Genomic DNA, 16,359 nt, shown 5'->3' with positions numbered 1-16,359 from the left:
CAGTCGGTTAGAGTGCTGGCCACGTAATCTCAGTCGGTTAGAGTGCTGGCCACGTAATCTCAGTCGGTTAGCGTGCTGGCCACGTAATCTCAGTCGGTTAGAGTGCTGGCCACGTAATCTCAGGTGGAGATCGGAGATGCGTGGTTTCATGCTTTCTTTACGTGTCGGTGAAGATCGGAGGTGCGTGGTTTCATGCTTTCTTTACGTGTCGGTTTGTGTTTCTGAGAAACGGGCCAGTCTGTACTGTTGTGGTTGTGTCTTTGGGCAAATTACCATGACTGCTCTGGATGGTATGTGACAGGTCTCCCATATGTAGCTCAGTGAGGTAGTTACTAACTACTACAAGGAGACCCCGTCTCAAAATGACGCTGGCTGTTCATGGGGTGATAAACCCAGAAAACAAACAAATTAACAAACAAGTACACCAAAAAATAAAAAAAACATTTATTTATTGTAATATCTTGGTATGTAGTACCTCTACTAAGTTCTCCTATAAAATCTGCTTTTTTCAGTTTATCCAAAAATAAAATTGATGTAGACATTTTCTGGACAACCAGAATGTCTGGATCAGGGTTTTTCTATTAACAGTAAGGATTGAACCAGATAATAAATTGAAACTAATGATTAAGATGATTGCGTTGAATTTACAAATGATGATGACTGATTGTATGAAAATGTGATGATGATGAACATTTATTTACTCTGTCCTACACCTGATAGACAGAATAGATACCAAACAGATGAGAAAGCAGATTACAAACAAAATTCAATTATATTTACATAAATGTAAGCAATATATTATATTTCTAATACAAAGGAAATCTTGAGCTTACCTCAATACTGTTATACATTATGTGTTGTAGTAGTGTATTTGTTATAATTGGTATTTCGGCAATAGCATCAAACTCATTTTGATTGACAGCACCAAAGGAGACTTTTGATTGGGCAGCTTATCTGTTGGAAGGTGAGGAGGAGCCATCTCACCAGTACATATCTGATATAGAGGTACAATTTACCACGTCACAAAAATATCACTCTTTAAATACTCATGTATAAATATTATTAGATTTATTGATATAGTGATGTTCAGCTTGAGATAGAGTGTCATACCACTTTTCTACTGTATGCACGTTTCTGTAAGTTATTTTTAGCAAGGAAGTCGAGATTGTCCCATCACTTTCCTACTGTATACTTCTGCTTCTCCAGAGTAATTTTCTTTCAAGCAATTCTCATGAAACTTGGTTTACATGATAAATAACTAAAAGCACTTTAATATTGCAATGTATAATTAATTTGGACAGTTTTTGTTTGACCATTGACCAAATATTTTTGAAACTGTTCTAGTCTGAAGACGATTGGATTGATGATGATGAAGACGAGGAGGAGAGATCTCCCAGGGGAGATAATCAGGATTCCCCTGAAGATACTCCCCCACCTCCATTTCCTGATGTTAGTTTATCTACCATCCAGGCTGATGAAAGTACACTGGTTGCCATGGACACCACTCCTCCTGTTGAGACTGGATTTGATTGGCTGACTAGAAATGTGGTGGTTCAGTACTGGTGTGGACAGAGTGCTGATGACACAGACAGCCAGTTTTCTAACCTCAATCGTGATTGGTCAGTTTCAGAAAAAAATAATTCTGAAAAAAATAGAATGAGCAGTTTAACATAAGGAGAAGCTAAAAATATAATATGCTTTTAATTTTGGTAATGAATGAGAGTTTTCAGTATTTGTGATTTTCCTTTTCTCCTACATGTTTTTGTAAAATGAGTATATACTGGTATTGTTTATTTAAAAAGTATCAATCAAAATTATTCTGAGAGCTTTTTGCACTAGCTGTGATGTCATCAACACACATTTTGCAATTAAAACTTGTGTTTTTCCTGATACTGAAATTACATTCTGATGTGAAAATGTTTTGTTCCTCCTTCAGTGAAATCAAGACTGTAGTGTTATTTCCGGCAGTATTGACAGCATTGTCATAGTTTCAGTTTTCTGTTTAAATCTATTGTTCGATAATTCCTATTCCAAAGTCTAATTTTTAGTATTCATTTAATAAGGTTTTGACCATTTAGATCTTGTTTGAAGATACATTTTGTATCTCTAAAAAATGTATTAATCTATTTCTTACAGGGAGTCGTACAAGCAAAGGTCTCGTCCATTGTATACTAAAAGGAAACAGACCATTATCACAGAAACAAATCTCATGAGAGAAATTCTCTGGTAGGTTACTTAATCAATATAAGCTTGTATAGCTTTTACCTTTGCTTCATTTACCCATTTCGTGACAATTTTTCACACTATCTTCTTTTTATGGACAATGTGTTCTGGTAACTTAAGGAAAGAATTGAAAATCTTAAAAAATTGTGTTTAAACTATATGTCTTGTCTTGCTTATAGTTTAAGTTCAGATCAGCTCAGCGAGAGGTGCCATAATTCATTTAAGCTAAAATAGTTATTAGGGGACTATTGGTTTCCTCTCCGTACGTCTTGTTTGTATCTTCGCGCCACCAAAGCTTGTCAGTGCTCTAGCGGCTTCATTTCTTGAGGGATTTTTATAAAACTTCACACAATGATAAAGGACTATAATATCATAGACAAGTTTAATTTTCAGAGTTTTTGGATCAAGGTCAAGGTCACTGTTACGATCTTTATCAGGGGTCAGTAGGGGACAAGTATTACCGTACCCAGTATGCTTGTTTAGCTAACACTGAGTCGGTTTAGCTAGCAGTGAGTCGGTTTAGCTAGCAGTGAGTCGGTTTAGCTAGCAGTGAGTCAGTTTAGCTAGCAGTGAGTCAGTTTAGCTAACAGTGAGTCAGTTTAGCTAACGGTGAGTCAGTTTAGCTAATAGTGAGCCAAGTTTAGCTAACACTGAGTCGGTTTAGCTAGCAGTGAGTCGGTTTAGCTAGCAGTGAGTCGGTTTAGCTAACAGTGAGTCGGTTTAGCTAATAGTGAGCCAAGTTTAGCTAACACTGAGTCGGTTTAGCTAGCAGTGAGTCGGTTTAGCTAACAGTGAGTCGTTTTAGCTAACAGTGAGTCAGTTTAGCTAATAGTGAGCCAAGTTTAGCTAGCAGTGAGTCGGTTTAGCTAGCAGTGAGTCAGTTTAGCTAACAGTGAGTCGTTTTAGCTAACAGTGAGTCAGTTTAGCTAATAGTGAGCCAAGTTTAGCTAGCAGTGAGTCGGTTTAGCTAGCAGTGAGTCGGTTTAGCTAGCAGTGAGTCGGTTTAGCTAGCAGTGAGTCGGTTTAGCTAGCAGTGAGTCGGTTTAGCTAGCAGTGAGTCGGTTTAGCTAACAGTGAGTCGGTTTAGCTAACAGTGAGTCGGTTTAGCTAATAGTGAGTCGGTTTAGCTAGCAGTGAGTCGGTTTAGCTAGCAGTGAGTCGGTTTAGCTAGCAGTGAGTCGGTTTAGCTAACAGTGAGTCGGTTTAGCTAACAGTGAGTCAGTTTAGCTAACAGTGAGTCAGTTTAGCTAATAGTGAGCCAAGTTTAGCTAGCAGTGAGTCAGTTTAGCTAGCAGTGAGTCAGTTTAGCTAGCAGTGAGTCGGTTTAGCTAGCAGTGAGTCAGTTTAGCTAGCAGTGAGTCAGTTTAGCTAGCAGTGAGTCGGTTTAGCTAACAGTGAGTCAGTTTAGCTAGCAGTGAGTCAGTTTAGCTAGCAGTGAGTCAGTTTAGCTAGCAGTGAGTCACAGTGAATAACAATTAATAAAATGTTTCTAAAGATTTCACCATACACATCCTATAATAAGTTCAGAGGAAAAACGCTGAAACTTTGACTATTAGTATTTTTTCTGAACTGTAATATTCATTAATTATTGCTTGATAAATGATATGTTTTTGTGTCTGCCATTTTGTCTTGTCGTGGTCAAACAGTTGTGAATTTCTAAAATGATGACAGATATAGATGTTAAAATATCAACCAATCAGTTGAACTGCAGAAACGATGTGTTAATTAAGAAGATGGACAGATGTTATTATTCTCCTACCAGTGAAACCAGGGGAGGGATTCAAACTTCACACACGTTTCAGGGTTTTGGGTAAAGGTCAAGGTCACTGTTAGTCTGTTACTATTTTTAATGGGGGGCTGGTAGGGGGACATATATTACTTTACCAGTACCTAGTATGCTTGTTCTCCTTATGTTACAGGATGCTTGGTGGAGTATCAGACTTTTTTATTTTTATTTACAATGGCCATCGGTTTCTGGTGCGGGAGGATGTGGCCCTGTCTCACCTTACAGAGGTAAAAACCTTACAAGCAGGAGAATATTTATTGAGAATCTTACGTGTGGCACGTCCTGGTGTTAAGTGTATAATTTGGGTTGTCTATTCCATGGACTTTTCTCATGTCAGGGTAAAAAAAACAACAGCTTCACCGGTTTTTCGGGCAAGTTTGGGTTTAAAAGTACTTGCCTAAAGGTGAAACATAGTGGTCCAAATTCTTAATCTTAATGTCTTAAAGGGCCTGTTTCCAAAATGGCCCCTTCTCTGATTCAAATTTCCTGTTGGTGGTGCATTGCCCATGCCGTTGTGGTCACAAATCTATAAAGTATAAAGATTTAAGTCACTTGGTTTGTTTTTTATGGTTCCTCAAAGTTGTACCTTTCAGAAGCTGTCTAAGTGTTGATAAAATGTGCATGTTATGTAAAATATTAATGAAAATCTAATCAAATGATGGTCACCGTAAAGAATACGTTCATGGCATGATTGTGACAAGAAATCATGTTTCCATCGCGCCATTTGGCTGTTTTATGGAAGAAACAATCTCAAAAATGCCATTTTCGATGATAACATTTTAGACACAAAAACTGTGTTTTTTAGAGAATACACCCTTTTATGGGCGTTGGATGCAAACCAATTTTTATCCTATTAAACAGTACGTAATATGCTATTGATGAGAGGAAAAATCATCAATATGTAAGTGGTGGAACATTTTCAAATCTTGGGTTGAATTAGCCTATGGTTGAATTGCCGATTTTCCACTTTCTTTAGATAATTAACAAAAACACCAGAGTATTTGCTCGGTATGTTGAGAATATGTACACAGATAAGAAAAAAAGTGAGAGAAACACTTTTTTATAAAAAAAAATCCAATATGGCTACTTCACAAGTCCCCGTGGTTGAAGACATTGGCTGACAAATAGACAGAACAACAAACAAAACTAGATCAAGTTCAAAACACAGGATTTCCAACTAGAAAATGATTGCAGACATGTTCTCGTTCTGACGAACGCTTTTGTACGTTTTACCTACGATTTCTCTTCGTTTTCTCTTCACTTCCCTTCTTTAACCGATCAATTGACTTTCAACCCTCTCTGTGACCTTGAACTTCGAAGGTCAAGGTCAAATATGTGCATACCTTTTGTAGCCAGTCATTAATGCTTTATATGTGCCAATTATCACGTCTGTTGGTGTCAGAGTATTGGAGGAAAAACATTTCAAGTGTAATTGTAGGATAATATTTTATTTTGGCAGTTAAATGTTTTCCTATGTATTTTTTCTGGGATAAAGTCGACGTTTTGACCTGGAAACGTTGCAAACATCTTCAAACAAACGTTTTCTTAAATATACAATAAAAATTAACCGTTTGAAAGAGAATTTGAAATTTTCGAATTTTGATCATTTGACCTCTGTGACCTTGAACGAAGGTCAAGGTCATTGAAAAGCAATCAAGTTTGTAGGCATCCGTACATGCTATCACTGTGCCAAATATAATATCTGTGTATGTAAAGATTTTGGAGCAGAGGGTAAATAAGGGCATTTTGGGGAAAATTTGAATTTTGGCGGGAAAACAAACATTTTTCAAAGTGCCATTTCTACGTCATTTTTTATCGCACGACCATAAAACTTGCACTGTTCGTCTTCATTATTCATGCACTTTGCAATGCAGTCAAAAATTAACTCATTTTGAATTTTGAATTTTTGACCTTGATTTGACCTTGCGCTTAGACCTTGACCTTGACATATTTTCTGATAACATATCGTGGAGAAAAGTGAGCCCCGCCAATGAACTACAAGATGCATTGATTGTTTAAGGAAAAAAACAAACGAACAAAGAACCTGATTCAAAAGAATTTAAAAACTTTATATCGATACTGTTTATTTAGTCGTTAGATATCATAAAACTGTCATGAAAATATCCGCTCTGATGTTCAATATAAAATTTTGTATATAATAAGCTATATAATAGGGTTTCAGACAAGGTTGTTACTCATTTCCCCTTTTTTTTCAATTTACAACCACATTCAGGCGGCGATATGAGAACGTTCCACCACATGGAATTAGCTGATTTTTGGTACACATATGAAACAAGTAAAGCTCTAACCGATTTTGTGATGGAAATTTGCATCCAAAACTATATAACGGGAGAAAATTGCAAGTTTATGGCATTTTTCTTCATAATTGTGTCTCTGCAAGTGCATTTTCATCCGAGGAAATTTTTGTTTTATGTTTTATGAATAAACACGATGTTTTGGAAATATTTATCAAAAGAAATTTATACTATGTTGCGAATTACAATTTCGAGATAACCTTCTTTTATTTACAACCTTATGTCTTTGATGTTCAAAATGACAACTTTATAAAAATACATTTTCACTGACATTATGAAATCTGGGTGTCGGAAAGGTGTAAAATTATTCTTCGGAAAAGAAAAAAACTGTAGTTGAGCTAGATAAGAAATTATACTCGGGCAGGCTCCTATGGAGAATTAACATTACTGGAAACAGGCCCTTACTACAAGAAAAGGGAAAATCAGGAAACAAATTTCACTTGCCAACTGGACAAGTAGACACCAATATTTACTTGCCCACAGACCAAATTTACTGGCCCTAGGCCATTGGATTTGTTTTTTCCTTCTCATCCTGTATGTTCTTATAAATCCAAAATGTATATTTCTACATATAGTCTTTTCCTTTCGTGTTTTAAGTATTATATAGGCCAACATGCTGTTGGCTAATAGAACATGCAAATACAACTAGAAGTAAATTTGAATTTCTTGTTTACCTTGCCTTGAGTCCTCGTAAATTCATCTAAGAATGTTCATGATAGCAACTTGGCAAATGAAAAATAAAATATGAATGATAATTTAGCTTAATGCAAAAAGTTTGAATGAACTGGACATGTACTTAATATCTTTGTTTAATTGTGTATTCTGTATAGATCCTCTTGTGTTAATGACAGAATTCTCTGGAGGCATTCCTGGAGGAATTCACAGAACATGGAGCATATATCCAAAATCTGCTCAAGTTTGAAGAAGAGGTGATCAACCAGAGTTGTTGCTATGGTGACAGTAGTGGGACAACCAATCAGCGAGGCATCTGTCAGACTCTTCAAGCCTTCTCACAAGTCGTGTTTGACTTTATAAAGAGTCTGCGACAAGAGTTAACCAAGATAGAGAAACTTGTCATCAAACAAGGTAAACGTTGGCATTGAGGATCCAGGTGATTCTAAAATGTCATTTCTTTGTTTGTTTCTTTCTTTCTTTCTTTCTTAACAAGAAAATCTGAGTGAGTCTAGAACCAGTTCTTTCTTTCTTTTTTCTCTGTCTTTCTTAACAAGAGAATCAGAGTCAGTCTAGAACAAGTATTTTCTTTCTTTCTTTCTTTCTTTCTTTCTTTCTTTCTTTCTTTCTTTCTTTTTGAGGATCTGGGTGAGTCTAGTACCAGTATTCTTTCTTGATCAGTACTAAGGTCAATATACCGGTAGCTGTATGGCTAAGAAGAAAACAAATTGATTACTTGCTTCACGGGCCAATTTTTTCAAAAGAAATATGTGCGGTTCTGAGAACCGAGAAGTTACTTCTTTTTGGCTTGGATAAAACTCGCCTAGACTGTAAAGTATACATCAACTTAAGTCATCATAGTACAATTTCTCTTTGCTGCAGAAGAAACATTTACCCTTGCCATGCTGTACAATAAACTGAAACCATGGTTACCAAAGGTCAAGGTGATTCATTCAATTTATGAGAGAGGAGTGAAGGAGGCAGAATGGTTGCCAGGCAACTATCAGAAAGCATCACAGTTACTCAGTGTTCTGTACGATACCGTAATGGAGCATGACGCTATGTCAAGTTACTCCTCGGAAATGGTGAGCTTTCCTCATTCTTCATTTTTCAAAGATGAATATTTTAAAGCTTTGTATTAAAACTCTCTCAAAGACAAGTTTATCACTACCAATACTACTCCAAATTGAAATGATTTGATAAGTTATTGATGTAAAATGATAACACTTTAATTATTGCAAAGGATGAAGATGTTCTTAATAATAGAGGAAATTTATATCATTCATATACACTTGTTTCACTAAGAAAGATTAATTAATGTGTGTGTAACATTTACTTTTGTTGATTTTACTTTTGTTTCTGTTTAAGACTTTTTTTATGCTGTAAAAAGTTTACTAAAAAAAAAGTTTTGAGTGGTCAGATGGCCCAGTGAGAACACACTCACCATTTATCTAGGTCACATATAGGACTCCATCAGAGCAGAAACAAGAGGGTAGGATATTTAAATCTATCATATCATGGAATCATGTCTAGTGGCACATTGGTCAGACACTTGCCTTTCACCTAGGCGGCCAGGGTTCGATTCCTCTATAGGAAAAGTTATGAGGGCTTCTGGGTAGACACTTGCCTTTCACCTAGGCGGCCAGGGTTCGATTCCCCTATAAGAAAAGTTATGAGGGCTTCTGGGTAGACCACTTGCCTTTCACCTAGGCGGGCCAGGGGGTTAGATTCCTATAAGGAAAAGTTAATGAGGGCGTTCTGGTCGTAACACTTGCCTTTCAACCTAGGCGGCCAGGGTTACGAAGCCCCTATAAGAAAGAGTAATGAGGGTTTTCTGGTCAGACACTTGCCTTTCACCTAGGCGGCCAGGGTTCGAATGCCTCTATAAGGAAAAAAGTTATGATAGGGCTGCTGGGTCAGACACGTGCCTTCAACCTAGGCGGCCAGGGTTCAATTCCTCTATAGGAAAAGTTATGAGGGCTTCTGGGTAGACACTTGCCTTTCACCTAGGCGGCCAGGGTTCGATTCCTCTATAGGAAAAGTTATGAGGGCTTCTGGGTAGACACTTGCCTTTCACCTAGGCGGCCAGGGTTCAATTCCCCTATAAGAAAAGTTATGAGGGTTTCTGGTCAGACACTTGCCTTTCACCTAGGCGGCCAGGGTTCGATTCCCCTATAAGAAAAGTTATGAGGGTTTCTGGTCAGACACTTGCCTTTCACCTAGGCGGCCAGGGTTCGATTCCCCTATAGGAAAAGTTATGAGGGCTTCTGGGTAGACACTTGCCTTTCACCTAGGCGGCCAGGGTTCGATTCCTCTATAGGAAAAGTTATGAGGGTTTCTGGGTAGACACTTGCCTTTCACCTAGGCGGCCAGGGTTCGATTCCCCTATAAGAAAAGTTATGATGGTTTCCATTTCCATCCGAGACAACAAGAATGGATAATGTAAGTTTATATAACTTATCTTACTATTGTTGTAAAAAATAACGTTTATATCGTATGTTTGTTTCAGATGAACCTGTTACTACCCATGTGGATACAAACTTGTCGGCCTTACCTTGACATCATAGATGCTTGGGTGACCAAGGGAAATCTGCCTGACCCCATGGAGGAGTTCATAGTTAAAAGGTCAACCAATCAAATGCTTTCATAGCGTCATCATTCTGTTTAATGAGTAGGAATTATGTGGATTTAATATTTCATAGTGAAACCTCATTATAACATATTTCTTACTCCTTTCCTTGTTTAGATGACAAATCCAAAGATCTAGGGCCTGCTCATTTAGGCGGACAAACCAGTTTGTCTTTTTAGAAAAGAATTAATGTAATATTTCAGGCATAAATCTTGATAGACCTGCAGATGTTAATGCTGGCCTGGAAGTCTTTGTCAGGGCTCATCTGAAAACAACATAACATCACCAGGTTCATCCTTATTGATATAAACAAATAACTGGTCCAATGATTTGACCTGTAATAAATAGCCATAGGTTTTCTCTATTCTGGGCTTAGGAGAAAAATGTGTTTTCTTGTTACTGTTTTAATTATATCATATCTTTCAATTGTTCTGTTTTGACAAACCTGCAGGAGTCTTCCTATGTGATAGATATTACACTTGAATAGCCCTGAGTGAAGATTGGTCTCTTTTTATATCCAGTAAAAAGGTAGTCACTTGTCACTTCAAGCTATTTGCATACTTAAAATTCAGGAATGGAGTTGACTAATGAAAACCATGTTTCATTATAGGAATGAAAATGTGCGATCTCTGGATGAAAGCTTTTGGGAGACAGCCTTCACGATCCATATCCCTTCTGACCAGAGTCTGCTGGAGGAATCAATGTCACGGCAACCAGGGTCAAGGTCACTTGACACCACACAGAGCAAAGGTCAAATCATATTGTATTGATATAATATACATGATAATTACCCATCAATGATAGTTGTGTCGGAGATCCATTTAAAATACTGATTGTCAAAGCTGGCTGAGTGAATGATAGATAATGTAATAGTTAAACTCAAATTGACAGATTTTATCAACAACTAGTCGTGTTACACTGTGGTCTACAGTAAATTGACATATTTCATCAACAACTAGTCGTGTTACACTGTGGTCTACAGTAAATTGACATATTTCATCAACAACTAGTCGTGTTACTCTGTGGTCTATAGTCTGCCATCCATCTCTAAACTATTATCACCATTTCTTGAGAATTACAGTCATATGTATTAGACGAATCTCAAACTTCATGTGTATGTTTACCTTGGTCCATAACTATGTTTACCTTGGTCCATAACTATGCCTATTCAATATTGAGATGGCTGTCCTGATTTTGACAGTTAAGTTTGGAATTGCTGTTTCTTAGAATGCACTTTATCAGTTTTCATCAAATTTCATAATTGGTATCTCTTAGCCGCTAATTGTGTGTGTTAATTTCTGTTTTAGACTGATCACAATAGAAAGCCTAGCTGGCTAGCCTGTTTGTAGAAATATCAATAGATTTCAATGGTTGGTGTTCTTTCGAGTGTAGTTCCCTTTGTCATATGGAAATATCTCTCTCAGACTTAGTAACAGTATTTCCCTCGACACTATCATGAAGCTGAATACATAATTATTAGCCTCCTACTGGTAAAACCAGGGGGACTATAGGTTTCCCCCCCGTTTGTCTGTCTGTCCATCAGTCAATCCGTCCACTCAGTTTTCTCAGCATGCTTCAAGGTATGTTGGTGAAAGTTGGCATGTAACTTTAGTATGAGTAGTTACAGATCAAGTTCGAGTTTCAGGGTTTTGGGGTCAAGGTTACTTAATTGTTTTAGTGGGGACCGATAGGGGACATGCATTGATTTAACAATACCAAGCATGCTTGTTTTTACAGGTACAATCTCCCATTGGGCCCCACAGTTTTTACAACCTATCCTCCTTGAGGTTGTGCTAGCGGGAAAGTCTATGGAGATGTTTCAAGGGCTTGGCTGCCTAAGGGAAGTCGTTGGCAAACAGGATGATATTTGTAAGTATTCTTAAATAATCCAGCTTTTGGTGTTGACTTTTAAAATAAGAATCTTAGATACTCCTGTTTCATTATATCATATTATGTTTAACTTTATACAAAAATGTAAAACTAAAAACCATTTTGACAATATGATACATGGATCTTATCCTTTGAAAATGTATCATAAACATTTCTGAAACAAGCTTTAGACTGAAATACCAGTGTGTTTGATTAGAGCGCTAGTCTTGTAATCGGAAGATCTGAGGGAGACGGTTCTACACTCCGTACCCATGTCAGTTAGTGTTTCTCAGAAGGAAATGGACAGGTGTGTGCTGGCGGGGTTATGTTGATCGTCTTTAATCAATTTCTAAATGATCTGATTGTCCTGAAACTTTGAACACTTACTCACGAACATCATCTCTTATAAATTGAGGTTACTGTTACTATAAATTAGATTTCAACATCTCTACCAACTTACCTTGATCTGATTATTCTGAACCTTTGTACACTTACACACAACCATCGTTTCCTATACAAGTTAGTATTTCAGCCACCTGGGGTCAAAATGAGGTCACTATTACTATAAATAGATTTTTGAAGTCCTCATTCTGCACATTTCATTGATTATCCAACTGACCTGAAACTTTGTACACTTAATGATACTCTCAACTATAAAACACTTAATGGTACTCTCAACTATAAAACACTTAATGGTACTCTCAACTATAAAACACTTAATGGTACTCTCAACTATAAAACACTTAATGGTACTCTCAACTATAAAACACTTAATGGTACTCTCAACTATAAAACACTTAATGTTACTCTCAACTATAAAACACTTAATGTTACTCTCAACTATAAAACACTCAATGGTACTATCAACTATAAAACACTTAATGGTACTCTCAACTATAAAACACTTAATTTTACTCTCAACTATAAAACACTCAATGATACAGTGGTACTCTCAACTATAAAACACTTAATGGTACTCTCAGCTATAAAACACTTAACGGTACTCTCAAATATAAAACACTTAATGTTACTCTCAACTATAAAACACTCCATGGTACTATCAACTATAAAACACTTAATGATACTCTCGACTATAAAACACTTAATGTTACACTCAACTATAAAACACTTAATGGTACTCTCAACTATAAAACACTTAATGGTACTCTCAACTATAAAACACTTAATGGTACTCTCAACTATAAAACACTTAATGATACTATCAACTATAAAACACTTAGTGGTACTCTCAACTATAAAACACTTAATGATACTCTCAACTATAAAACACTTAATGGTACTCTCAGCTATAAAACACTTAACGGTACTCTCAAATATAAAACACTTAATGTTACTCTCAACTATAAAACACTCCATGGTACTATCAACTATAAAACACTTAATGATACTCTCGACTATAAAACACTTAATGTTACACTCAACTATGAAACACTTAATGGTACTCTCAACTATAAAACACTTAATGGTACTCTCAACTATAAAACACTCAATGGTACTCTCAACTATAAAACACTTAATGATACTATCAACTATAAAACACTTAGTGGTACTCTCAACTATAAAACACTTAATGATACTCTCAACTATAAAACACTTAATGGTACTCTCAACTATAAAACACTGAATGGTACTCTCAACTATAAAACACTCCATGGTACTATCAACTATAAAACACTCCATGGTACTCTCAACTATAAAACACTTAATGGTACTCTCAACTATAAAACACTCCATGGTACTCTCAACTATAAAACACTTAATGGTACTATCAACTATAAAACACTTAATGGTACTCTCAACTATAAAACACTTAATGGTACTCTCAACTATAAAACACTCCATGGTACTCTCAACTATAAAACACTTAATGGTACTCTCAACTATAAAACACTTAATGATACTCTCAACTATAAAACACTTAATGGTACTCTCAACTATAAAACACTTAATGGTACTCTCAACTATAAAACACTTAATGGTACTCTCAACTATAAAACACTTAATGGTACTCTCAACTATAAAACACTTAATGGTACTCTCAACTATAAAACACTTAATGGTACTCTCAACTATAAAACACTTAATGGTACTCTCAACTATAAAACACTTAATGGTACTCTCAACTATAAAACACTTAGTGGTACTCTCAACTATAAAACACTTAATGATACTCTCAACTATAAAACACTTAATGGTACTATCAACTATAAAACACTTAATGGTACTCTCAACTATAAAACACTTAGTGGTACTCTCAACTATAAAACACTTAACGGTACTCTCAACTATAAAACACTTAGTGGTACTCTCAACTATAAAACACTTAATGGTACTATCAACTATAAAACACTTAATGGTACTCTCAACTATAAAACACTTAATGGTACTCTCAACTATAAAACACTCCATGGTACTCTCAACTATAAAACACTTAATGGTACTCTCAACTATAAAACACTCCATGGTACTCTCAACTATAAAACACTTAATGTTACTCTCAACTATAAAACACTCCATGGTACTATCAACTATAAAACACTTAATGATACTCTCGACTATAAAACACTTAATGGTACTCTCAACTATAAAACACTTAGTGGTACTCTCAACTATAAAACACTTAATGGTACTATCAACTATAAAACACTTAATGGTACTCTCAACTATAAAACACTTAATGATACTCTCAACTATAAAACACTTAATGGTACTATCAACTATAAAACACTTAATGGTACTCTCAACTATAAAACACTTAATGGTACTCTCAACTATAAAACACTCCATGGTACTCTCAACTATAAAACACTTAATGGTACTCTCAACTATAAAACACTTAATGGTACTCTCAACTATAAAACACTTAACGGTACTCTCAACTATAAAACACTTAGTGGTACTCTCAACTATAAAACACTTAATGATACTCTCAACTATAAAACACTTAATGGTACTATCAACTATAAAACACTTAACGGTACTCTCAACTATAAAACACTTAATGGTACTCTCAGCTATATAACACTTAATGGTACTCTCAGCTATATAACACTTAATGGTACTCTCAACTATAAAACACTTAGTGGTACTCTCAACTATAAAACACTTAATGGTACTATCAACTATAAAACACTTAATGGTACTCTCAACTATAAAACACTTAATGGTACTCTCAACTATAAAACACTTAATGGTACTATCAACTATAAAACACTTAATGGTACTCTCAACTATAAAACACTTAATGGTACTCTCAACTATAAAACACTTAATGGTACTCTCAACTATAAAACACTTAATGGTACTCTCAACTATAAAACACTTAATGGTACTCTCAACTATAAAACACTTAATGGTACTCTCAACTATAAAACACTTAAGTGGTACTCTCAACTATAAAACACTTAATGGTACTCTCAACTATAAAACACTTAATGGTACTCTCAACTATAAAACACTTAATGGTACTCTCAACTATAAAACACTTAATGGTACTCTCAACTATAAAACACTTAACGGTACTCTCAACTATAAAACACTTAATGGTACTCTCAACTATAAAACACTTAATGGTACTCTCAACTATAAAACACTTAATGGTACTATCAACTATAAAACACTTAATGGTACTCTCAACTATAAAACACTTAATGGTACTCTCAACTATAAAACACTTAACGGTACTCTCAACTATAAAACACTTAGTGGTACTCTCAACTATAAAACACTTAATGGTACTATCAACTATAAAACACTTAATGGTACTCTCAACTATAAAACACTTAATGGTACTCTCAACTATAAAACACTTAGTGGTACTCTCAACTATAAAACACTTAATGGTACTATCAACTATAAAACACTTAATGGTACTCTCAACTATAAAACACTTAATGATACTCTCAACTATAAAACACTTAATGGTACTATCAACTATAAAACACTTAATGGTACTCTCAACTATAAAACACTTAATGATACTCTCAACTATAAAACACTTAATGGTACTATCAACTATAAAACACTTAATGGTACTCTCAACTATAAAACACTCCATGGTACTCTCAACTATAAAACACTTAATGGTACTCTCAACTATAAAACACTTAATGGTACTCTCAACTATAAAACACTTAACGGTACTCTCAACTATAAAACACTTAGTGGTACTCTCAACTATAAAACACTTAATGATACTCTCAACTATAAAACACTTAATGGTACTATCAACTATAAAACACTTAGTGGTACTCTCAACTATAAAACACTTAACGGTACTCTCAACTATAAAACACTTAGTGGTACTCTCAACTATAAAACACTTAATGGTACTATCAACTATAAAACACTTAATGGTACTCTCAACTATAAAACACTTAATGGTACTCTCAACTATAAAACACTCCATGGTACTCTCAACTATAAAACACTTAATGGTACTCTCAACTATAAAACACTCCATGGTACTCTCAACTATAAAACACTTAATGTTACTCTCAACTATAAAACACTCCATGGTACTATCAACTATAAAACACTTAATGATACTCTCGACTATAAAACACTTAATGGTACTCTCAACTATAAAACACTTAGTGGTACTCTCAACTATAAAACACTTAATGGTACTATCAACTATAAAACACTTAATGGTACTCTCAACTATAAAACACTTAATGGTACTCTCAGCTATAAAACACTTAGTGGTACTCTCAACTATAAAACACTTAATGATACTCTCAACTATAAAACACTTAATGGTACTCTCAGCTATAAAACACTTAATGATACTCTCGACTATAAAACACTTAACGGTACTCTCAACTATAAAACACTTAATGGTA

General features: G+C 35.3%; 1 protein-coding gene across 2 annotated transcripts in view; it reads left to right on the top strand.

Annotated features, from left to right (window-relative positions):
* Window positions 1-16,359, top strand: part of LOC117316651 (gamma-tubulin complex component 5-like) — a 53,389-nt gene that overhangs the window by 9,816 nt on the left and 27,214 nt on the right. For both annotated transcript variants that reach the window (XM_033871348.1, XM_033871349.1), the window contains exons 5-13: window positions 923-1,005; window positions 1,345-1,619; window positions 2,137-2,226; window positions 4,143-4,236; window positions 7,176-7,410; window positions 7,879-8,081; window positions 9,506-9,621; window positions 10,236-10,375; window positions 11,363-11,494. In XM_033871348.1, coding sequence (XP_033727239.1) covers window positions 923-1,005; window positions 1,345-1,619; window positions 2,137-2,226; window positions 4,143-4,236; window positions 7,176-7,410; window positions 7,879-8,081; window positions 9,506-9,621; window positions 10,236-10,375; window positions 11,363-11,494 — 1,368 coding nt within the window. The remainder of the gene's footprint in view (window positions 1-922; window positions 1,006-1,344; window positions 1,620-2,136; window positions 2,227-4,142; window positions 4,237-7,175; window positions 7,411-7,878; window positions 8,082-9,505; window positions 9,622-10,235; window positions 10,376-11,362; window positions 11,495-16,359) is intronic.

The sequence above is a fragment of the Pecten maximus genome, chromosome 18 (assembly GCF_902652985.1).
Source record: "Pecten maximus chromosome 18, xPecMax1.1, whole genome shotgun sequence".
Taxonomy (NCBI): Eukaryota; Metazoa; Mollusca; class Bivalvia; order Pectinida; family Pectinidae; genus Pecten; species Pecten maximus.
The sequence above is the reverse complement of the archived record's forward strand: the minus strand, read 5'-3'. Positions and strand labels throughout refer to the sequence as shown.